Source organism: Dermacentor silvarum, chromosome 9 (assembly GCF_013339745.2).
Source record: "Dermacentor silvarum isolate Dsil-2018 chromosome 9, BIME_Dsil_1.4, whole genome shotgun sequence".
Taxonomy (NCBI): domain Eukaryota; kingdom Metazoa; phylum Arthropoda; class Arachnida; order Ixodida; family Ixodidae; genus Dermacentor; species Dermacentor silvarum.
This window is the reverse complement of record NC_051162.1, coordinates 44,875,608-44,901,445: the sequence shown is the minus strand read 5'-3', so window position 1 is coordinate 44,901,445 and position 25,838 is coordinate 44,875,608. Positions and strand designations below refer to the sequence as shown.

The 25,838-nt window shown below is 47.2% G+C and overlaps 1 protein-coding gene across 1 annotated transcript in view; it reads left to right on the top strand.

Moving 5' to 3' along the window:
* Window positions 1-10,484: 10,484 nt before the first annotated feature.
* LOC125939820 (uncharacterized) overlaps window positions 10,485-25,838 on the top strand; it is a 43,158-nt gene continuing 27,804 nt past the window's right edge. The window contains exons 1-3 of the mRNA XM_049655272.1: window positions 10,485-10,672; window positions 19,231-19,350; window positions 22,141-22,173. Of these exons, the coding sequence (XP_049511229.1) occupies window positions 10,582-10,672; window positions 19,231-19,350; window positions 22,141-22,173 (244 nt within the window). The 5' untranslated portion in view covers window positions 10,485-10,581. The remainder of the gene's footprint in view (window positions 10,673-19,230; window positions 19,351-22,140; window positions 22,174-25,838) is intronic.

Sequence of the window (25,838 nt, the reverse complement as noted above, 5' to 3'; positions counted from 1 at the left end):
CAACAACCACTGTGTAGCATTTAGCTGGAGCAGTAGCTACAGTAGCTGGAAATTTCTCTTGGATGTGCAAAAATGTGACGTGCATCACCAGCCGTGGTGTGTGTATGTGTTGTGAACTATGTTGGATGTATCGGTTTTCACTCGACGAAGAGTTGTTGTAACTCATTTGCATCAGCCACCGGCATCGACCTCACGCATTTTAAGTCTAGTAGACTTCAAATCACTATGTCTACGTTAGCCTCCTGCTAGGGGCCGAAGGCATTGCTCAACACAGCGAGCACTGCGGTTGACAAACCAACATCATACACACAATTGATTCGTGCTTAGATCGGCATTGCTTTTTTTGCCCTGTAAGGTACAATATATAAAGCGGATCGCATAAAGAGAATCCAATAGCTATCTGTAAGGACACAATTTCCGTAACGTGGGTGAATGCGTCGGAAATGACTGAACTTGGGAAACTGAAAAAAAAAGTTCATATGTCCTCATTTTGCGGCAAATAAAACAGAACACGGGATAACGACGCAATAAGACTCCGCATGGTCGTGCCACATGCTTGGACCATACGCAATATAGGACAAACAGATCTATAGCACAGCATTTAGTGCTGCCTCGGACGCTCGCGCAGTCTGCAGCTGGTCGTTCGACCACTCGAAAAGTGTGATTCACACTGTACGATATGCGGTTATTATTAACCAAACTATGTTATTTGTGGCCGGAAACCTTGCCCAGAAAACAAAGCAGTCGCCCAGTGTATCTACACATAAAAACTTGAACGCTTGTCAAAGTAAACAGCACGACTTATTCTACAGCAGAACGGTACCCACGCTGTTAGGATAGTCAAATGTTTCGTAACTACTCGTTGCAGCTAAACCAGAGCTTAGAACTACAGTGCTGAGAATGCTGCAGTAAGGTAACATTCGTGAAACAAATTTTCAGAAATACCTGATATCCCAGGCTGATTGTGAAATCAAACAAACGCGCGCACCTCACGCTGGGTGCTCCGTCCGCCCTAACACCAGCAGGTTACTCCAGCCGCTTAATTACTTCAGACTTAAATTCCATCACTATGCTTCACAAGAGCATTCCCCACGTAGAAGACGCCATTTCATGCTAAATAGACCGCGCGAGTGCGAAAAAATCCACCAGAAACTGCCGCCGAGCGTATACCACAGCATACAACACGGGCGTTCGCCCAAGCCAGCCAGACAACTGCCCATAGATGGCGCAACTGCCTGCGCAATGGCGGCGCCCATGAAAAAACGCCCTATACACAAGACGCTCTCCATCGGAAGGGAACATAAAATAACGAAAAATAAAAAAAGAACAGGAATGTTCGTGGCCCGCCGCGCCATTCCGAACCTTGACGGATGGCTGAAAGAGTTGAAGTTACCGACCTACTACTGAGAAGGAAGAGCGAGGCTAAGAATAAGGAGAATACAGGAAAATAGAATGGGAAAAGAAAGAAAATGAACGCTACTGGATAAGAAATGTTAGCTACTGAATAAAATTAGTTTCTGATTAAAAATTGAATCAAGCATAAAGAAAAAAACTACTAAAATATATACATTCCTCAAGTAGGTGAACTCTTTTTGTGAGAGCAACACATATTTGAATAAATTGTTCGCTGACGTTTGCATCTTATATCAGCTAATCAATAAACCTATCGTTGTTTTGACTTTGCAAAGAGGGATACATGAGCTTCCTTATTCCTTATTAAATTCAGACTCCCACTCACACCCTCAACGACACACATCTGGTAACGTCCTCTTGTAGATATGTCGGAATACACACCACATGCACCGTTTTTGGAATATGTATGTTGAGTTTTCAAGTTACCAATGCGTACCACACGTTTTGTTTTTTGCTCCGAAATTTTCTTCATGGGAAGGTTTTATGTTATAAATACATGGTTGGGTAAATCTTCGAGCGCACTAGTTCTCTCTGGAATCCAGCAACTGCTATACATTATCGAAAGCTCTCGAAAGTGTCCAAAACCTTGCCGTCCGTGTTTTGATACATACAATTACTCACGTGTAGCCAGTGCGTGTTCTATAAAATCATCGCTTGGTTTACCTTGTCGCCGTATGCGATCTCGCTTGAGTTTGTTTATTAGGATTTATTTTATTACTCCCGCTGCCTAAAGGACATACTTTTCTACCTCCCACCTACGTTTCTTCTCGCAGCGGCCACGTTTGAAGCTTTCTTGCTTATGAAAAGAACTGCCCGCTTTTTTTATCTAGTGCCTTCGGGATTTGACACTATACTAATATAATTAGGTAAATTAATATGGCGAACTTTAACGAAATCCTTGTACTCGCTTTTTGGGCTTCACTTACATGTTATGCACCGCGTAAGGTATTGTCGCGAGGTTTCTTAGATACGGCTGCCGCTGCTTTGTGTCTCTTCATTTTTTTTCCGAAGAGGGAGGTTGTATTATTTAACTAGAAGCAAGAAATACATGGGGGCATGTTGGCAAGTGATGTTGTGCGCCGGACTACCCCCTTGCGCACACGTTGTCTTGCTCTACCGTTCTCCTGGGATAAGCAGTGCAAAAAAAAACATTACTTGATCACTTTGAGTTGTTATACAGGCCCATTTGTCATGTTTTACATTTAAGCTATAATATATAATAAAATCAGCACAAGTGCTACTCCTCGTTCAGCCACAGCAGCTTCTGCAAAAATAAAAAATAATAGAATAAAAAAACGTGCGCGTCTCGTTCTTCACTACTATCAGGCGAAGCGACGTCAAAACACCAAGAATGCGTTTCACTCGCACCACGTTTTCCCTGCGTCCCCTCGCTTTGCAGTGTCGAAGGTATGCATGGTCTATTATGCGCACAGCCGAGCCTGCGCTGCTACTCAGAGCCGGACGGGTGCACAAAGAAGCGTGAATAATGCCCTGTAAAATTTGTTGCTCCCTGCGTGGAATTCGCCCGCTGCCACAAAAACGTGGCGAATCTCGGTCTCTCGGAGGACGAGGGTACACATTCTGCTTCTACCTGTGAGCTGTCGTCGCCCACATTGCTTGCACCATGTTTTGCTTGGGAAGCATGCATCAACTTGACCAGCAACGTGTTCAGTATCAGCGACTTGACCTTCGCCACTACAAGCTTGGTTCCACACTGCTATCGGGTGAAACATAAACAACTAGCCAAACGTCGGCAAACTGCATTTTCTGCGAAATAAACTCGATTATCGCCATGTAAGTACAATTGTCTTATTTTTATTCTCAAGTAAAGTGTTTGAACAAAGGGAATTGCCTAGTACGTGTATTTTTTTTACAGAGATAATGTACGGCCACTTTTTACTACGTACGTAGACGCTGCTGCACCGCTTCAGCGTCAGCTGAAACGCACTGTCTGTTTGAAAACGCGCAGCACGGCACATTTCGGCTGGTACAGTCAAGAAGACCAAAGCTGAATTGTAGAAGACCAAAGTTGGAAGACCAAAGTTTGAATGTACTTCCTTACTCAGCAAGTGCATTCTGCGAGCTGACTGGTGTTTAGAACTTCCTGCAAAGCTATAATCTGTTGTGTTGTATCTTGCTTAGGTGTTTATCATGAAATAATGTACCCTTTCCGTTAGAGACCATGCTAGCACGACAGAAGCTTTTCAGAGAGGCAAAGCTTACGAGATGGCGACTCGAAGGGCAAGAGGGAGCCAGAACTGTAATCGAAGGCCTGGTGGTGGCGATCATATTGCCTCATTTGTGATGCCTGCGAGGTGGAGGGCCAACGATGGGCTATTTGGCAAACATGTCTGCCCTATCTTAGGTCTCGTTGCAGGGGTTCGTTCTCAGTCAAAGAAACGTAAAAGTAAACCATATCCAAAAGTAACGAATGGCAAAGTGACGCCCTCATAGTGATGGCCAGCGGAAAACTACAGGAGAGCACATCAATAAGTGTCTGACTGAAGCACTCGGTCATTCCATTTGCCCGCAAATACCGCCCTGCTCCCAGACGGGAGCAGGGCGGTATTTGTGGTATTTGTGGAGCCTGACTTGGCACCGGATGCGTCATGCACTGGACGCGTCAAAATATATGGCCGCCACTGTCCCCGATGCTTCGAAGATAACGAGATTTGCACAGTTTCAGGAACGCTGTCACGCATATACTTCAACGCGTCCGGGGCCGAGTGACACGTAACTCGTGAAAGTGATCGTCTCTCCGAAAGTGATCACTCTTCTGTGTTCTCTCTAGGATTGTCCATTGCCCTGCGGGTTTTTCTCTCTAAGCGTAAAGCAGGAGACACATGGTACGATTCAGCGTCCAATCCCATGCGGCATACGATGATTCGGGGCACAAAGGACGTGCATCCGAACGAGCGAGCGGCGATCCAGCTCCGCCCAGATTCTGCGCTCCAGCTTGTACGCTCGGAACAATTCATATGCTCGTCGATAAACACAAAATAAACAATTTTGCGCAATGCAGCTTCGCGTTACGCGAACACTGTCCCTAAAAGTGTGTCTTTGTGAGCGACAAAACACTTCTCTAGGGTGCGTTGTCCACTGACAGGTAGGCCTAGCTCGATGGACGCCACGGCCGACGCCTCTTGCGATCAAACCCGAGCTCGTCGAAGTGCGCTTATTTTTGCCAGCACGATTAATACTGTACATGTAGGTTACCCGCAATAAAATACAATTGGATTACTCGACGCCGTCGAAGCAAAGGGTAAGCGTGCGAGCTAAGCGAGCAGCCTCGCTAATACGGTCGGTGTGTGCTGTTTACCTGCGAAATGCTGTCGCATCGCGGCTCCCGGCCGATCTCGCCAATAGCTGAGTACTAGTACTAGGTGCTGCTTTGCAAAACAGGCACACGTTCGAGATGATTTTCCCGAACTGGTAACTGTTTAATGTAAGGAACGAATTGTACCAATGCTGTTCCAGCCGGCAAGAAAAAAAAAAAGCGTCCACAAACGGCGCCGCCTTTGTGGAGGGTACGTCAGAGAACGTCACATTCCAGGCGCGCTGTCATTGGCTGCGGCTAAACGACGGTGCAGTTGTCGGAAGCGTCGGATGGCGAAAACCTGTAGAGTTTGTCGCCACGCCGGGCATTCGATCCGGTGCTTCGGCACGGCAAAACACCTCGGTTCCGGCCAGTTCCGGCTGCCATTCCGGTGTGTCGGATGCCTAATCATACCGTGTGTCTCCCGCTTAAGTGATGAAACATTACTCCCCAGATCACATTTAAGCAAATCACTAGGGAAAAAAACAATTCATAAGAACTTGCAGATGAGCAGTGCTTGCTCATCTCCACGCAGTCCGGTGTCATTATCAATGATATGGAACCTGATCAGGCCAGTATAATCATCACCACCAGGCTATTTTTTATGTAAACTGCAGGACGGAGGCCTCTCCCTGCGACTTCCGATTACCCTTGTCTTGCGCTAGCTGATTCGAACTTGTGCCTACAAATTGCCTAACTTCATCATCCCACCTAGTTTTCTGCCGTCCTCGTCTGCGTTTCCCTTCTCTTGGTACCCATTGTGCAACTCTAATGGTCCACCGGTTATCCACCTACGTATTACATGGCTTGCCCAGCTCCATTTTTTTCTCTTAATGTCTATTAGAATATCAACTAACCTAGTTTGCTTTCTAATCGACACCACTCTCTTCCTGTCCGTTAAAGTTAGGCCTTAAGTTTTTCGTTAACTGTCGTTTTCCTTAACCTATTCTCGAGCTTCCTTGATAACCTCCAAGTTTCTGCCTAATATGTTAGTACCGGTAGGATGCAATGATAGTGCACTTTTCTTTTCAACTACAGTGGTAAACTCCTACTCAGGATTTGACAATGCCTGCCTTATGTACTCCAACCCAATTTTCTTCTCCTTCTTGGGTTTTACGAGCTGAAACCAGTTCTGATTATGAGGCACGCCGTAGTGGAGGACTCCGGATTAATTTTGACCACCTGGGGTTCTTTAACGTGCATTACAACACACGCACACGGGCGTTTTTGCAATTCGCCTCCATCGAAATCCGACCGCCGCGGCTGGGATTCGATCCCGCGACCTCGTGCACAGCAGCGCAACGCCATAGCTGACTGAGCCACCGCGGAAGGTTACCAACCCAGTTTTATTCTTCTGTAAATTTCCTTCTCATGATCAGGGTCCCCTGTGATTAATTGACCTTATTAAACGAACTCCTTTACAGAATCCAGAGGCTGACTGGCGATCCTGATTTCTTGTTCCCTTGCCAGGCAATTGCACAATATATTTGGATTCTGCATATTAATCTTCAACTCCACTATTTCACTTTCTCGGTTAACGGGCAACTCTGGTAACTTTTTTTATGTCCACTGATCTGAATAAAATTTTGAACTTACTATCTTCAATCTTACGAGGATCGGGTCTGACGCCATCCTTGTCGACTAAGTGTCCCAGGACCAGTGTTTGGCGTTCGCCAAACCTACATTTTTTTAGTTCAGAACCAGTCCAGCTTTTTCGATGCAGTCGAGAACAAGGCTGAGGCATTCGTTGTGTTTTTCAAACGTGCGGCCAAATATTACAACATCATTGAGGTAACACATGCATATCTCCCACTTTAGACCACGTAGTACTGTGTCCATGAATCTTTCGAAAGTGGCAGGAGCATTGCAAAGGCCAAAAGGCATAACATTAAATTCGAATAGGCCATCTGGAGTCACGAAAGCGGTCTTTTCCTTGTCGGCAGCGTCCATAGGTATTTGCCAATACCCCGATCGCAAATCAAGTGTTGAGAAGTACGAAGCAGCGTGCAAGCAATCAATGACGTCATCGATTCGTGGTAGCGGATAGACATCCTTCTTTGTCACTGCGTTTAGACGTCTGTAATCTACGCAGAATCTCCAGGAGCCATCTTTTTTCCTGACCAGGATTACTGGGGCTGCCCATGGGCTAGACGACTCTTGAACGACACCTTTGTTCATCATCTCCTTGACTTGCTCTGCAATAACTTTGGGCTCGGAGGATGACACTCGGTAGGGCTTCTGGCGGATGGGGTGCGCTGAGCCGGTATCTATTCGGTGACGAGCGCGGGGCGACGGTAGATGAAGGGGTGCATCTGCATGCGTGAAGTCGAATGCAGCCTCGTGCCTGGCAAGGACCTGTACCAGTGCTTGCCGTTCCGATGTACAGAGAGCCTTGCTGATCATGCCAAGCATTAACTCTTCAGAATGGCGATTATCGCAAGGAGAGTAAGCTGCAGAGACGTCCGCAGTTAGTGCCGCTATTGAGCTACATGCGGCTTCATCGAATAGAGCGATTTTCATACGACGAGGGAGGACAACCGGCGTGCATGAACAGTTCAGCGCCCACAATGTGGCAACTCCTTTCGTCATGCACACGACAGAGCAGGGCACAAGTATACTTTTTTTAGCACAGTTTATGCGGAGAGGCCTAACTACAAGGTCAACACAATCAGCGTCAACAGTATTTGCAAAAACACGAACGGGCGTCAGGCACCACGATGAAGCAATCACTTCATCAAGAACTTTGAGCGTGTCTGTGTCCCTGTCTTCACCACGCGAGCTTTGTTCGGGAAGTGCTGATATAAATAACTTAATTAACGATATTTCGCCACAACCACAGTCCACGGAAGCACCGCATTGTTTAAGAAAATCGATACCAAGAATAACGTCGTGTGAACAACGAGAAAGAACAAGGAATTCCGACACAAACACTTTCCCTGCCAACAAAACACTCACTGCACAAACACCAAGGGGATGAAGCCACTCGCCGCCTACTCCACGAAAGGTAATACCGTCGTTCCAAGAAAACATAACTTTGTGGCCTAGACGGTTTTTGAAAGCGAGGCTTATCACAGACACAGTTACTCCAGTATCAACTAACGCCATGGTCGGTATTCCGTCAATCAACACATTCACTTTGTTTTTGTGCATCACAACAGGCAGAGGTATTTCTTCCAAAGACCGTCCGGCGACCTTACCTCCATTGGCTGCGGATGCTAGTTTCCCGGCGGTGGTGAGGAAGAACGGCGCCGAGGGGACGGAGAGCGACGGGGACGGTTATTTGGTGGCGTCAAACTGCGCTCAGATGCTGGCGAATCGCTGCGTCTGGTCGCGCGCGAGAAGCGGTCCATTGGAAGCAAATCGGTCGTCCGCAAGTCATATGAAGTACGGGTTCCGGGAGGCGAGAACATCGGTGGTGTCCTTCGTGATTGACGGCCTTGGCAACAATACCGAGCAATATGGCCTGTGGAACCGCAGTTGTAGCACACGGGAGGGTCGCGGTTGACAGCATCCTCCTAGAAGCGAATGCTAGCCTGCTGCGGACGGCGAGAAAGTTCGTTGTCATGTGGATAACGTGTCTCTGCTGGTCGCTGAAATCCGTTATATCGGTTTAAAGCCACGTCGTGGTAGTAGGGTCGGTGCTGTTCTTGGCGCGGCCTCACAGAAGTCACAGGGCTTCGGGCGTAAAAACGCGGCTGTTCTCGTTGTGGCTGAGCGTCATAAGTAGGGCCTCTGTCGTAGAGACGTGGCTGCTGTCGGGGCGCGAGTTCATAATCCTCAATGCCCCTTGCCGCAGTATACGGGGAGAAGGATGCCACGTTTGGCTCGAAATCTGGTGGTAAGCGAAAGCTATAATTGCCTGGGTGTGTCACTTGCGCGTGCAGGCTGAGTTCCTCCCGAACTATTTGTCGGATCGTTGCTGCAAGATCGAGGGGCTGGTTGCTCTCTACGCTTGCAACTGTCATCACATTGGCTAGCCTGCCAAACTTCGGCGTGATGCGCCTCGTCTTCAGTAGCTCGAAAGTGCGACAGTGCCGAATGATGTCGGCGACGGAAGCCAGGGTGTCTTTTGCGATGAGGAAACTGTAAACATCCTCAGCAATTCCTTTTAGGATGTGCCCGACTTTGTCTTCCTCAGACATTCCAGAATCTACCATCCTACACAGTTTTATTACTGCCTCAATGTAGGTCGTGCAGGTTTCGCCTGGCACTTGCGCGCGTTGCAGTAGCGTCTGTTCTGCCCTTTTCGTTTTTCGTCGCGGATTCGCCGAATCGCTCTTTGATTTCAGAAACAAATCTGCCCCATGTCGTTAACGTTTCTTCGTGATTGTCGAACCACATCAACGCAGTATCCGTTAGAAAGAACACGACGTTCGATAGCTGAGAAGCGCTGTTCCACTCGTTGGCGGCACTCACCCGGTGATAATGGATGAGCCATTCCTCGACGTCTTCGTCCGGTCTTCCGGCGAAGGGACGCGCATCTCTCAGTTGCTGAACGGAACTGGTCGGCGCAGCAGTTGGAATGGGCCGTTGTTCGTCTGCGTCGTAGGACATATTCAACTCCGGTGTATTCGGTGGGAGTCCAGCAAGGCGACGGCTCCGTCGAAGAACTTGTGGTTCAGCCTCCGTCTTCGGGTGTCGATTACCCAGCACCTTCCACCACAACTGTTACGTAGAGTTGTGAAGAAATGGTTTTATTTTACAGGATATGGGCGATGATCGGAGCGTGATCGTAGCGCAGTCCGGCCTCTCGAGCTCTTCGTTCTCTTCGTCTTCTCTTCTCTCTTTTTGTGCCTGCCTTTCGTATCCGTTACAATATATATATATATATATAGACGTGTTCCAAGAGCAGTAACTGTTCACTGCAGAACGCCTACATGATGCATCACGATCGATATCTATCAATTTAAGCATGCTTTGCATTACTCATGAATCAACTAGAACTGAGTCAGCTTAAGTTTTGGGAAGTGAACTCTCCATCACCAAAAATAAAGGTGAACGAGTTGTTCCACTTTGTCTTGATGCGGAACTGTGTTCGGTAATTGCAGCATTAAAAGGAGTACATGTATCGTCCGCAAAAAAATGTGCAAGCAATTTGGTGGTCTGCCCAGAAATGCTTGCAACAGCAAGAGAGCTCAGTTGAGCGCTGGGTGTTCGAGCGGCGGCATAGATGGTTACTTGTGCAACATAAAGACTCCTCCAAGTTGGCTGTGCTGAATATAGGAATGTTAAAGTCGGGGCTGTTGATGTAGAGATTTAAAAAATTGTTCCCCGCTGCTATTATGAAATGGTGCCTGCGACGTACAGCCAAGCGTTGCGATGTGATGTGATCGAATGGGAATCACAGATATTAACCAATGAGGCTGAACTACCGGAGAATTTTAAATGACTACCCTCTGGTGTTGTGCCACACCTGTAAGTCACACACCAGCACATTTAATCTCAAACAGTACCAATACACGTAACATTATTTTTAGTTCTACACACAGATGAAAGTTTCATTCTTTGTGCTGCTTTCATGTTCACTCCGCGGCAAAATTTCGCAAATACTAGCGTGATATGAGTCCACTGAATCGCTGAATCGGCCTCCTCTACAATAATTTAAGAAGTGTACCATGCAATAAAAAACATGCTGCTTTCTTTTTCAGTTCTATTCAACTGGCGAGCGCATTTGGATATTAGGATTAAGCACAACGCAATATCCATGCATGCTAGACTTCGTTCAAGAGACAAATGAGACTTTTACCTACTTTACGAGGTTTTACAAGGAACCGAAAAGGTACCGAATCAACTCTCCATGAAGACATTTCCATAAACTGATACGTTTTCCTGTATAACATAGCTTCCAAAGCATGGACCTCCTTGGAGAATTTACCAGGAAGCCTACGTCAAACAACCCATACAACGCTATGCAGGTATCACCAGCGCGGGCGAACGCACGCCGTAAGTACCTTTTGCATTTCCCTAATTATCTAGTACCGAAGAAAGGTTTACATTATCAAAACTGCCTAGTATGACTGATTTAATTTAAATCAAATTTAATAAATAACCTGAAAAAGGAGAGTTGTGAGACTCTTCACAATCACATCACTATTTGAAGCGAATCTCTAGAACTGTTGCAATAGCAATTTCACTTCTCTTTAATGAACCACACATTCTAAAGCGTTGCCAGCATCATACAGATGACATGCAGACCATATCATGCGGACTCTGCGTCATACATTGCAGAGTCCGCACGGTGTTACACAGAGGAGGAGGAGGAGGAGGAGGAAAAAACTTTGTTTTGACAGGGCATTTGGGACCTCCCAGGTCCCCTGGGTCCCCGCGCGACACCACCGCACTCAAACGTTCATGTTTAACATGTCCATGACGCTGGCAGCCCGAGATGGCGGCAATCTTCTGCCTTGCCGTGTCCGTGGAGCGCAGTGAGGTCTCCCAGTCCTCCCAGGTTTGGAGTGGTGTCGGCCCGCCGGGGGGAGGAGAAGCCGGACAGGCCAGGAGTATGTGGGTGAGGTTTGATCTCGGCGCATTGCACAGAGGGCAGGAAGGTGGGATGGGTCGGTAGTGGGAGAGGAGGGATGGGGTTGGTAGGGTGCGCGTTTGCAGACGGCGCCACAGGTGTTGCTCCCTGATAGTGAGGGAAGAGTGGGGCGGTGGGTATATTTGCCTCTCGGCGCGAGCATTCGCGATGAGCTCAGCGAAGGTACACGCACGCTCCCTCGAGAAACCCCCCATGAGGTCCGCCTGTGCCCGGTTTCTCGACCCTCGGGCTAAAGAATCGGCGGCCTCATTGCCGGGGTTTCCCGAGTGCGCGGGCACCCAGATGAGCTCAGCGCTGCGGGAGAAGGGGGGGTTCTGGGTCAGTATGTGAAAGGTGGCAGGGTGAACTCTGCCAATAGAATAATTTAGCAGTGCAGTTTTACATTCACTCAGGATGTAGGTAGCACTGGAGCTGCCGAGCGCTAGCGCTATAGCGATCTCTTCCGCTTCCTCTGGGTCCGTTCCCTGGGGTAGTTCCTTTATTAATGGAGGTGTGTTCAGTGTGTAAGCAACCGCTGTGGCTCCGTGCTGATCGCATGCAGCATCTACCCATATTGCGTTCTGTTCATCGCCGTACCGTTTATGAAGGGCTGCTGCTCTGGCTTTCCGTCGCTCGCGGTTTTGGTAGGGGTGCATGTTGCGAGGGAGCGGTCGAATGCGTAGCGTTTGACGAATTTCCGTAGGAAGGGCTTTTAGGGAGTCATGATTAGCAGGGATGCGAATTTCGAGTTTGGAAAGTATATGCCTCCCGGTAGAGGTACTGGCTAGTCAGAGATATTGTGCCTGTAGGTGTGCTTCGGTTAGTTCTTGTATGGTGTTATGCACGCCTAACTCCGCCAGTCGTTCGTTACTGGTGCTTTTGGGCAGGCGGAGCGCAGCCTTGGTAGCTTGTCTGAATAATATAATTTATTGTTTGGGTTTCGGTTATATTGAGGTCGATGAAGGGGGTAGAGTACAGTACTATACTCATGGTATACGCTTGTACTACTCGCAGGGTATCTTCTTCCCGCAGGCCGTGAGCTTTATTTGTTACTCTGCGTATTAGCTGCATGGTAGCTGCTAGCGTGCTCTTTAGGCGTTTGATGGTTTCGGTATTTCTCCCATCTTGCTGCAGGTAGAGGCCAAGGATTCGAATGGTGTGGACCTGTGGGACCACCCTATCCTGTACGTAGTTTCTAATGGGAGTATGATACGTTCTACCCTTTAGCGGGATCAACAAAAGTTCAGATTTTTCCGGTGAGCAGGTGAGGCCTACCTTGGTAACCTCTTCCTGTATTACCATTGCGGCTGTTTGCAGTGTTTCTTCGATCTGCGCGTCCGATCCATATGTAGTCCACAGGGTGATATCATCTGCGTACAGGGTATGGTCAAGATGGGGAATTTGCTGTAGCTTCCGCGTGAGCGGAATAAGGACTGCGTTAAAAAGGAATGGGGACAGCACTGAGCCTTGCGGTGTGCCTCCGTCCCCTAGTGTGTAGCAGCGTGTACGAAGGTTGTCTACGCACATGCTAGCCGTTCGGTTTTGCAGGAAAGCCTTTATGTAGTTGTATGTTCGTTGGCCAACTCCTAGGTCTATCATGGCCTTTAGGATGGCCTCGTGCGTGACGCTGTCGAAAGCCTTCTTGAGGTCAATAGCCAGTACCACTTTAGTGTGCGCAGGTATGAGGGGGTCCAGAATAGCTGTTGTGAGTTGCAGCATGGCATCTTGCGTGGATAGGCCCGATCGGAAACCAATAATTGAGTGTGGGTATTGACCAGTGTCTTCCATGTGGCCGTGCAATCTAGCTAGGATGCCTTGCTCAAAGAGTTTGCCTAGGCAGGAGGTAAGGGAGATGGGGCGCACATTTTCTGGGCTAACTGGTTTGTTAGGTTTCGGTATTAGTATAACCCTTCCATGTGTCCACTCCTCTGGCAGTGTGACGCTCTGCCAATGCTTGTTGAAGATACCGGTAAGTTCTTGCAGGGAATTGTCGTCTAGGTTTCTAAGAGCGGCGTTTGTTATGCGATCTTCGCCTGGCGTGGTGTTGCTGAGTCTATGAAGTGCTGCTCGGACTTCTTGTATAGTTATGTGCCTGTCTAGTTCATTATTTGGTGGGACGGCGAAATCCGGCAGTGGAGTGGAAGTGCCCGGCGAGGTGTGTAGGCTCATAAGTTTCTGTAGTAGCGCCTGCGTGTCGTATTTATGGTTGTGTGTTAGTCGAGCGACGAGATTTCTGGTGTGTTGTTTACTTTTCATGGGATCAATTAGATGTTTTAAAAGATGCCACGCTCGAGCGGTACTGAGATTGCCTCTGAGACCCTCACATATCTGCGGGCAATTCTGTCTACAAAGTTCTTGGCTGTAATCCTGAATTTGGTGCGCCAGCTCTGATATCCTGCTTTGGAGCTCCTTGCGTTTTTGCTTAGCATATCTTTTCATGAGACTTTCATGCGCTTCTATCATATGCGCCAATTTTGAGTCCATAACTGGGACTTGCTGTTCTGGGCTATATTCCTTGGTGCACGCCGCTTGGTCCTCGAGGACTTGTGCTGTCCAGGTTAGCGCATCCACCGGCCCTGTTTGTTGGTTTGTTTCCCGCCGTTTTCTAAATTTATCCCAGTTGATTAATTTATGCTCTATTCTTTTTCAAGACGCTTGGGGACCTGAGACTTGAACTTCGATAATATAATGGTCACTGCCTAAAGTGTGTGTTGTTCTATTCCATTCCAGGTTGTGGATGCGTCTGCCCATCGTGAGATCCGGACTTAAGTCGATAATTCCTGTTGTACCTTGTCTGGTGGGGCAGTCGAAATCATTGTACACCATGAGAAGGGACTGTTGAGCGTGTGTCATGAGAACCTCCCCTGTGCCAGAAGTTTTATGGTATCCCCAATCGATGTGCGCGCAATTAAAGTCTGCGGCCTCTATTATTGGTGTTTTATTTGCCGCTGCGGTAATTTGCGCTATTAGGTGAGCGCAGCGCGTTGCTGCCATACTCGGCAAATTATTTATATTGGCGATGAGTAAGGAATCCTGTTGGATGTCGAGTGGGATAACTTCAAGGACTACGTTTTGTACTATGTGGGAGAATGAAAGTTGCGTATGCCTTATGAACCGCTTGATAAAGGTGGACACAACCGGAGTAGTATCATTTGGTGAGTGATAAGCAGTATATCCTGGGAGCGATATGCTTATTTAGGGTCCTGTAGCAGAATTAGGTCTGGTGGGTGTTCCTCATTTAGTATGAGTTGGATTAGCGCTTCTCGCTTACGGCGCATGCTGCGACAGTTCCAATGCCAGAGTTTTAAAAGGTGAGGAGTCTTAGAATTAGATGAATCACCTGCCATTTTGCTGCCCAGAAGTTTGGGAAGTGGAGGGGGGATGAGTGGTATGGGGTAGGGGCACCGCCTGCATTTGGTTGGTTGCCTCCGCCACCATTAGGCCCATCTGTGTCCTGAGCTGGGTACAGAAGGTATCTAGCTTGTTCCCTAAAAGTTTGAAGCGTTCGTCAATGAGGCTGTCGATCCGAGCTTCGAGAATTGGGAATCGAGCCTCGAGTGTGTTTGCAGGCGCTTGTCTAGGAATTGCTGAAATTCATCGCGCATCTGCTGTTGGAAGTGTGCTAGTTTCGCTGTTAATTTTGCCTCAAGTTTGGCTTCGAACTGAGCCTCCATCTCGACTGTTTTGTCTGATTGCTCCAGCTCTGTTGTTTTGGCTGATGGCGGAGGAACGTCTTTTCTTTTCTTTTTTGTAGGTGGGATGGAGGTTGAGGTTTCTGCGGGGGATGAACTCTGGGTGTCTAGGGGTAAAGGGTGACCAGTAGGTGGGTGTGAGGGTCGGGTGATGGTTTGGGTGACGGGTGATGGGTGGGGTTGGGTGATGGCCTGTCGCAAGCTTCTTACCTCCTCTCGAAGATGAATCATCTCCTCGTCCCGGGGGTCTGGTTTGCTGACGATTCGTTCTGCCCATGTGAGCTCCTCAGGGGCCTTCGGAGGGTCTGATGGATTCCATTTTGGAAAATATTCTTGGTGTAGCTGGCGTCTTCCGGTTGTTTCCCTATTTACCGGTGGCTTCGTTGTTTGTTGTCGCTTCGTTGCTTTACACCATCCTGTTCCTGTAAGGTGCTCTCCGCCACACAGAATGCATCGGGGCACGCACTGACGTGTTCTGTTTTCGCCGTGATCATCGCCGCATCTTGGACATCTCGGTATTTTCGGTTCTGGACACACATCATATCTGTGTCCTGGGGCGCGACAGTTCGTGCAGGCCTCTGGTCGCGCCCTATATGGCGTGCACAGGTATACTCCCCCATAGTAGATGATTGTACGGGGGATGGGTTCCTGGGCAAAGGTTATAAGGATGGATTTAGACTTGCCCATGCGTCTTGCTAGTAGAATGCCTGCTTCCGGATTTCTCGCTTTTAGATCTTGCAGAAGCTCTTCTTCCGTTTCATCCCAAAAAGCATTCGATATCACGCCTCTTACTGTGTCCGCTGCAGGGACTATGTACGCTGCCACCCCATACGCTTTTGCGTTTAGGCTAATGCTTCTGATTTTAACCAGGTTAAGGGATGCGTCCTGGTTAGTGGTGGTTACTGTGCACGTGTTGTTCATTGGGTGCACGCGTAGTTGCACTTCTGCTCCCATCGGTATCTTCGCCGTTTCGCAGAGGCCGCGGAGCAGCAGCTGCGGCTGTATGTTGGGTAAGAATAGGCCTCCCTGCGAGCGGAAAACTACCTTAATCGCATGTTGTGGCAGTAGAGCCATTTGGCGACTTTTGCGCTTGACTTGCTGCGTTGCACGCAAGTTCGCCGGGTTCGGGCGGTACGTCGGACGCCACGTCGACGCGGGGAGCGTTTCGGTGCGTTCCTCAGATGCCTTCTGTTTTCCGCGTACCCCGTTTGTATCTTCCATTCGGGCTTTTGACTGGGACTTGCCTTGATAGGTTCGGATGATCTTAGTCCAGTCTGCTGGGTCGTAGTGCTCTTCCCGGAGGGTAATTCCTTCGACTTGTACTTCCATCATCGTTGGCTGCCGGTGATTCGCCGAGCTAGGACTCGCGCCTGGCGTGGTGCGGCCTGTACGGCGTGTCGGTCCTCTGTCCAATAAGTCACGTTTGCTGGGCGATATGGTCGCCAAACTTGGTGAGTGGCCTCCACTCACCTTCGGGTAGCTACAGGGCAAGTTTCTTGAAACTAGATGACAATTTACCAGAAGGGCAGCATCGGTCTCACGTAGCCGATGTTGCATGCGTCCGCACTCGCCCGTTACCTGGACGCGTTGTTACACAGAAGCCTACACAGGTGTTAATAATGGCCCCGTGTCGCAGAAAATCCGGAGTAGGTGTCGGCGTCGGCGTCATCGCTGGCGTCCGCTGCCGAGAAAATCATCCCCAACCACGCAGGCCCTCCGTACATATTTAGGTACATGTATATGACACTCCTTATATGACATGTGGTATATGCGGGTAATATTGCCGCACCATTATATCATTAATGTTGCTGATACCTTGTCTTGCACTCTTGGCGAAGCTATTCCTCGGAATTTTGAGAATGACAGTCCACAAACAAATGTCACGAAGCAAAACACCCACAGCACATGCCTTTTATGTTAAATCTTCTCAGACTGAAATAATAAAAGTGCGAAGCCAGAGCGGAAACCTGAAAATTAAGTAATTTTTTGGTGTGGCTGTTTATTATCTCCGGGATCGCCCACGCAAGAGGCCTTCTTTCTACCAGGAAGCTCGCCTTCATGCATAGCGTTCGCCGCCAGTGTTTCCCGGTAACCATTACGGTTGCATAAGCTGCAGTTGGCGGGAAGCGTGAGAAGCAGTCAGGGATATTTGATGGCTATCGCGTTCCACTCTTACAAAAGCGAAGCTTAAGCGTCCTCCAATTTTTTGTGCTCTTGGAATAACGCTGCGTGTACACTGCAAGCTTTGTACGAACGTAAGTAACGTCCCCCTCCCCCCCCCCTCCCCATATTTCTACAAAATGTGAAGTTACAACCACAGTAGCTCATCTGAGGAGGCGGGGCAAGCGTCTCACGGGCTTCGTATAACGACTGAGTATAGGAAGAATACAAGTGTTCATTTAATATTTACAAAGGTCATACTTAACACAGAAAGCTTATGTTTACTCCACGCATCAACTCTCATATCACTTCCATTACCGCTAAACTTGAACAAGGTTTCGGTGCTGTTGTCCCGCGATTACAATGAAAACTTACGCCGTTTCCTCTATGTCCACTTTGTGGCAAGTTGGGTTCTTTTTCTATGTTGAGCAAACTTCCTACGGGGTTTCTTAAATGTTCGTTTGGTGATGCGGATTAGTTGCACAAATAATATTGTTGAAGAGCTTTCATTAACGTATGCAGATTAAATTTTGTACAGAATTCACGACACTCCCCGATTACAATATATATAAAGAGGGGTCCTCGTTTAGTTCGCACAGGATACCGGACGAACCTGCTACATACGGCATTAAAGAAAAATGAAGATTCAGTAATTGTTTTCAAGGTAATAAAAACCTACACAGTTCGAACTTTGTGCAGATAGCGTCCAGAACTTGTCCCCCATTCTGTTTAAATATTTAATCCCGGGTGCTGTTGGGTCTTGAAGGGCAGTAGGAAAACGATGTGTGTGTTTCACATTCAGGGTGTTCAAAATTAAGCTTTATGGTTTTCTCAAAATTTCGCACTGGGAGCTAGGCATGCGAAGGCCGCCTGTGCAAATAAATTATGTGGCCTGGGGGACACAGAGTAGATGATAATTATCTCTGTCAGCAGGCCAATTAACTGAGCTTGAATAATTAACTTTTCGTTGACAGCAGTACGTGGGTATGTTTGTACCGAAGCGTTAGAGGCAGTCGTGTTTCTACACGGTATCAGCTGGAATAATTATTCTAGCGGGTCTGTGTTCCGAGATATCCGATTCCAAATTTTAATTGACGTTCGCACAATTACGCATTCAACAGAGTTAGGATCGTCGCAAAGCTCCTCTTTGTGTTTGGTCTGACAACGGGGCGGAGGCATTGGCAAAGATGATAACTGCGCCCTTTCACCTCTCGGCTGGCGAAATAAAAAAAATCGAAGAACCCCGAATTGCTGTCGTAACACGCGACCGCGTAGCCTGTAACGATGGCGGCAGCTGCCATGCCGAAATAATGGCGCTAGCGGGGAAGCCGGAGAGCAGTGCGCGTGCGTTAGGGTAACACCGCGCTTTCATATCTTGATTTCGCCAGCGGAGAGGGGGAGGGGATCAGTTATCATCTTCGCCTATGCCTCCGCTCTGTTGTCAGACTAAACGCCGCACGCAACAGCCGCGTCACAGCAGAGATGAGCTTTGCATGATCCTAACTCTCTTGCATGCGTAATCATGCGAACGACAATTAAAATTTGGAGTCGGATTTCTCGGAGCACAGACACGCTAGAAGAATTCTTGCAACTGATACTGTCTATAAACACGACTGCCTCAAACTTTTCAATACAAACATACACACTTAGTGAAGTAAATAAAAAGTTGACTTTTCAATTTTAGTTAATTCGGCTGCTGACAGCGATGATTATCACCTCACTTTGTGTCCCCCTAACCACATAACTTATTTGAACAGGTGGTCTTTGCGTGCCTCCCAGTGCGCAATTTTAAGAAAACCATAAAGCTTAATTTTGAGCACCCGGTATTGCCTCTAAGTAGGCTGACACGAGGATATAAGAGTTTTCGTTGAGCATAAAAGATAACGCACTTTTCAAGTTTAGTCTGCAAGTTATTACTAACATGCACCACATTGCATCGAATACGGAGATGGTCCAGTTCTTTCACGACACCGCGAAAACAGGCATCTAATGTTTTCCAGCGCTTCTAGTTGCAATAACACCTTTGCGGTAGAACAAGGTTTAAGGCCAAAGCTGAGAAACACCCAATCTTTGCACCCTTGAAGAAGAAATAAGGTGAGTTTTAATGAATAAATATCTTGTTCACGCAGGCAACGCGAGGACCGGATCCTGGAAAAGCTTGGAAATAATGCTGTACGAAAGCAATGACAAGAAATGCGCTTTGTTTTCCGCCACGTACTACGAGCGACCAAGCAATCTTCCTCCTACACGTAAGCCTTGCAATAGTGAACAACAAGAATGAAATAGAAATCGGCAACCCCCCCCCCCCCCTCCCCCATAGTGGTCTAGCAATACCAGAATTATTTCCCGCTACTAACGTCAGCCCGATTAATTGTACACATTGAAGAACAAATGTGTACAGTTGTTTTCGGGGGAGAAAACAAAATGGCCAAAGGAGGCTGACGCAGAAGGCAGAGCACTCCGTAGCTGTCCGCTGATACGTAAAAAGGCGTTTCTCTTGTAGATGATTCGCAAAACTTTTGGAACAAGCCACCCTCTTTCGGATACATAGGACGGGCAAGTAAATAGTATCAATCGGTTGCTTGTTAAAACGACTGGAAAATATAAATAATATGAAACTTTAGGAAATTTCAACAAACTGGTGACGTACAGAACGACTATTCATATATATATATATATATATATATATATATATATACCAACGGAAGGTGCGAAAGTTTACGTGTGCATGGTGTAGGTTGCGCTGTCGGTAACAGTGGTGTCGGTTGCGCTGTCGGTCTTTATGAAACATTGAGTGGCGGTGCCGCCTAGCATGTGTAAGTTTTTAAGTGCGGAGCACTTTAGGTGCCCGGGATGTCGGCGTCTAATGTGTCATGTGTCATGTCGTCACTCTCAGAAAACACAAACGCAAAACAGGGCCAAAACAAGCCAATACAGGCGCACAGCTGGGTACCATTAAACTAACTAGATTCAGAATAATATAAAATACGGTATACTCATGAATTATGCGAATTAATTAAGAGAAATTCGTTAAAATTGCTTCTAATCTGCCCGGCTGATACCGGTGCAGCACAAGAGAGGGCCCGCGCTCCGCAACGCTCTTTCCCGCCATGGACGACGAACAGCAAGCTCCCTTGGAGCGACAGCGGGCAATCGCCCGTGAAAGACAGCGCCGACGAAGGGCTGATCAAGTGGTGTGCGCCCGACAAGCTGAAGTTGCTCGCCAGTGCAGGCAAGCTAATCGCAACATTGGGAAAGAATAGCTCAACACAAGATAAACACGAGGCAAACACAAGGTAAACACCAGCGAATCGCTGCTCCGCCCTTCCCCAGCTTTCACGTTGAGTGGAACTGCATTACCGCCGAGCTTACCATTGCATTAGTGCCGAGATTTTTTTTTTCTTTAATGGTGACTTTTTTGTCGTCTCTAAGGAGAAACTCGCGCCTGCTTTCGTTTCCGTGCTTTCAAAAACCAAACCTTTGTCTTTGACTTTACGCAATAATTTTACTCGATACCGTCGCACAACATTAATAGGACTGAACCTGCACGAAGGCACCTATGGTCAGTCCTATGTAACTTGAGTCAGAAGAAAGAACTACAAGAAAAAAAAAAGCCACTACATTGGGACTATAGAATGACAAAAAACTTATTGCATGTAGATACTCAATTTTCATTGGATTCATTGGTATGAAAACAATTAAATCATGGACAGAAATCAATCAATTTAAACAAAACAAACTAAGTGAAAAATAAATTGACCGTCACTTTAGCATAAGCCAAAGAGGGTGAAGGCGAAAAGATGCGCGCTCAAGAGACATTCAAGAGAATGTCGAGTGATTAAATAATCACTCGACATTCTCATTCGGATGCATTGTTACTTCTTATTACTTGTTTTTCCGACCGTCGCGGGTTCAAATGCCCTAATTGATACTACCCTAATTCACTGAGCCTTAATTAACCTCCCCCTAATGAACAGCAAGCGTCGTGAGTTGGACTCCCACCAAAGGTCGAGTACCAGGTTCGAGTACCTTAATTAACTCTATAATGATTGTGCTTTAATTCACCTTCAACGCCAAAGGTAGTGGGTTCGACGCCCACATAAGCTCGAGGATTCAACTCTCACTGATGGTCGTGGGTTCGAGCGCCTGCATTAACTCTATCTTAGTTAACACGATGACGACGGTGACCCACGCATGCACCATCAGAATTGTTGCTTGAGCGCTTGCATATAGGTAAGACAGGATGCCACTTATTATACCGAGTCGTCATCGTGTACGATTTCACTCCGAGGACACGGTTTTCGCTCAAGGACGTTGAAGGTCGGCTGACCGATGAGACATGTAAGGCTTTCGCCTTAAGATAAAATAAGCACTACTTTCAATGAGAACGCTACATTGAATACTATATTGTCTTTATTTTTTTTGGTAATAAAGAAGGTCATGAAGTACATTTGATTTTTCAATCAAAAGCGCGATATTACAAATGTGGGATGTCACGATTTGCAGTATGCTGACCGCATTCTGCTTTCTTGCGCCATAAGTAGGTCACATTCTGATTTTTTTTTCATGTTAGCAATAAATTGTACCGCTTTCACTCAGCGGAGCCTTTTTACATCGACAACTTGCAGACATGTGGTATCTTAGACTTCCGCGCAGGGGGTAGTATACTTAAGTAGACGTGCATGATATTAAACTGTAAAACACTCATATTAAATGCGAGTGACCGGTAGCTCGGCACGCGATCAAGTCACATGCCGCGCCGACGGGGGCCAGGTTACGTGTCACAAGAATAAAATCGCAGTATCATGAGGAGTTAAAGGCAACATCATTTAAATAGCTAGTTATCTGTGTTGACGAGCATCACCACCGTATATGTGGACCCGCATGAGTATATATGGGCTGCTAGTTATCGAGCCCACAATAATGAGAAAAAACAAACAGCTTCGAGCACAATCAATTTCAGTCCTGCAGTGTGAGCATTTAATAAGCTGTAAATATTATCGGATGCGGGGATAATTCTTAACGTTTCTTCTTTACAGAACAGAAAGATTTGAAGAATACGCGTTCCCAGGGTATGTATTGCACAGTTAAACAATTTTTTTATTCTCCAACGCGCGTCAATATGAACATGAAAAGATAACGTCAAAAAATGTCACAGTTTCGCCCTAAGGGCGAAGCAATGAATGCGATAGCAACACAGCAATGTCATACGAAGTAAGGTGAGCGGCTTTGGTAGCAACAACACGCAGAACTGTTGTCGACGCCATCGGCGTTTTGCCCGCGTTAGCTCAAAATGCGTGCGGCGTTGGTGACTGTTGCTGGAGCCTCTCATATAAATAGGCACTTGGTGCCGCAGCTAAACGTCGCGTCCCTTCCTTCCCCCTCCCCCACGGCCTCTCGCGCGTCTGAAGAAGGCGCGTTTGCTCTACATATATGGTGATTGTAAAGGAGGAAAGAGACGCCTACTTCTGCAGCCCTTAAGGAAGCACGGCGCAGAACGCGCGTTTGTTCTCCGCCGTGCGTTCACTCCCCGTGAAAGAGCGCGTCCCTCGCGCCCTTTCACTCGCACATACAGCGTTCGGCGGCGCGCGGCCACGATTTCATCTCCATTGACGTCATACGGAACCTCACGGCGACGGCGACGGCGACGGCGACGCCGACGGCAGAAATCTGCTTTTGAGTGTCCATATAATTGCTATCGCAATAAAACTCCTACAATCGAGCACAAATGTCAGCACTAAGTAGCGCGCCAAAGTAGGTAGTAGTTTATGAGACTGGAAAAGAGCTTACGAAAGCACGTAAACAATTCAGAGCACTTCCACTAGTGCGAAGATGGAAGCCAGCGAAGCTGTTACCATGGCGGGTTTGCGGTAGTGAATATTGCTAGAGTGAATTTAGAGGTTATCATTATTGACTATATTCAGCGTCTTCGGTATGTTCTTCAAAGAGCAAGGTCACCGGGGTCTTGTTTTCGCCCGACGCGATGGCCAAGTAGTGCGTTTGCTGCGCCAAGTCCAATCTTCTGCCGCGGCGTTGGCGCGATGCCGACGAGATCTCTCCCGCTCCTGCTATCGGCGGCTCATACCCACATCCGGTTCCGGCCGGCTCCGCTTCCACTTCCGGTTCCGGAAGCCGGAACCGGAAGCCGGCTTCCGGACAACGCTGCCGGCGTTTTGCCCGAATGATCCCCCAGTGCTTCGCTCACTCATCATCATTCACTTCGTGGATATGCGGTGTTCTTTTTTCTTTCTTTCCTTCCTTCCTTCTTTCTTTTTTCCTTCCTTCTTTCTTTCTTCTCCCTGGCTCTTACCCCCATATCCCTAGCTCATACGCACTTATCCAATGCGGGTATGCGTCACACGTGATTTTATTATCGTTAATCGTGACGTAACTGCCCAGCATGGGATATTATTGATGTCATGACATCTCAGTAATGTTGGTCATACATTCGTTCCATTCCATGTCAATTTTAGCATATACCAAGTCAATGAGACGCCACAAAAATTGTTGCATACTTCCGGTGTTCACGGAGGCGATCCCCTGGAACCTAGCCCTTAACAGATTCGCTGTAAAATCTTGAGCCGATGCCTCGCCACTGCAACATCCCAGAGAATGCAGCAGCTGATGAGACGGTACTACAAGCGCATAAGGAAACTGCAACATCAGGACTTCGTATATCTCAACTGGAATTGCGTTATCTAAAAGAAAAGAAAATTACGAGGTTTTACGTGCCAAAACCACGATCTGATTATGAGGCACGCCGTAGTGGGGGACTTCGGTAATTTGGAACACCTGGGGTTCTTTAACGTGCACCTACACTTAAGTACACAGGTGTCTTCTCATTTCGCCCCCATCAAAATGTGGCCGCCGTGGCCGGGATTCGATCCAGCGACCTCGTGCTCAGCAGCCCAACACCATAGCCACTGAGCAACCACTGCGTTATCTCTCTAGACAGACTTCAGCCCGTGGTTGCAAAGAAACGTGGTTTTATCGACATGCAAAATCTTCAATATTATTTAGGGTTGACCCTTGGCTTTATTTTCATATAACACGCATATTAACCATATTAGAGCCCAAGAAAAAGCAAGCAGACAGATTTTAATAATTTTTGCATCGAATGGCTATTTTGACACTGTATTTGCATTGTGAATGTATTGTGAATTGAGCTTTAATCTTGAAAATGGTATGAATGTGTATATTAAAAAGTACGCTGGGGCCTCGTGGAAGCGAGACATGATGTAGATATCAAATACATGCTATAGTTTCGAACTTCTTGTAACAAGAAGGCTCATTTTGAATGACAAAGTAAACTTGATACCGGTCCATTTAGCTATATGAGGAAAAATATTTGCGTTTTTGTGGACATCATCGTTCATTAAGGGGAATTGTCACTATATAAGTCAGTCACAAATAATTTCGGTAGGTAACAGGGTGTTCGTTTGCCAGACACCACGCGGCTCTAATTTAGTTAAATGATACAGGTGAACCCGCAATGTTTTACAACGAATGCAGGCTTACAAGAGTAGAGCATTCAGTACTTGTTTCAACGGTAGTTGAAACATTCGAGATAGCGCCGACCTCTATTGCAATGATGGTCGATTTCTTGCATTATTACCTTGTTGCATGATTTGCCCGGTGAAAATTTTGTTAGAAGTTAATGACTTATCAAGAGATAGGACCTGCATCTTGCAGCGGAATGCTAGTTGCCGTATTTTTGATTCATTGCTCATCTCTTGTGGCGGTCTAATATACTATATTCATAGTCTTTCTGCTTTGTTGTTTTCTCCCACTTTGCAATTTGCTAAAAAAAAAAGCAATGCACGAGAGATCTCTCTATATAAACATTTTCGTGAAAAGCTTACTTGCTTCTTAATTTATATAAATTTACTGTAACATTATTATCTATTTATGGAATCTGATGACAAGGGCACTGTAATTGTTACTGGGGGCTGGGGGAAAATGTGAATGTTTATGGTAATGTTATTTTTTTATACCTGCCACCATCTGCGAATTGTTTTAGCCACGAAAAAAGATTTTGCGAAAGTAGTGATAAAAAGCGCTGATATGTGCCTTGACAACAAGCGAGACCTTCTAACAGACGCATAGGTTTAGTTTGCTTTCTAAAGAGCACCGGACTTGGTTTTCACCTGGTGGTATAAAGATTCACTGTAAATGCAGTGTCAGTCATTCATCATTTACTCTAGTGTTCCCTAAATCTTACAAACAAAAATCAGCTTGGCAGAGCAAATACTAAGCATGATAAAAAGTGAATAAGCCGCGCGCACAGCTGCACTTACTTTGTTCAACACTTCTCCAATTTTGACTTGCATTTTTCACCAGACCCGATGGCTCTCGGTGCGAGCATGGTACTTTCCTGTGTCTTGTGATTCAGTGTGTGAGTGGGTGTTCCCAGGAAGCAGGCCACATTTAAGTGAGTGCTGGGACACCCCAAGCTGCAGTGTGTCATCAGCCATCGCTTCTATAGGATCACCGAAGTCGCGACTGAGCACCGACGCTTCTGGCAACATAACAACTGGTCACCCTCTGGTCGGAACTCCCGCCGGCGGATGTGTCTGCTGCGTCTAAAAACGTCAATAGGCATTTTTTGGGTGTTTCCCACTTTGCGACCCCTTCACCAGAACCGCCTATACGGTGACGGGGCCGACGCGGACTATCGACGGGTAAACAGAAAGGTCACCATTCCGCCCGAAAGGCGAATCATCGATTGCGATAACAA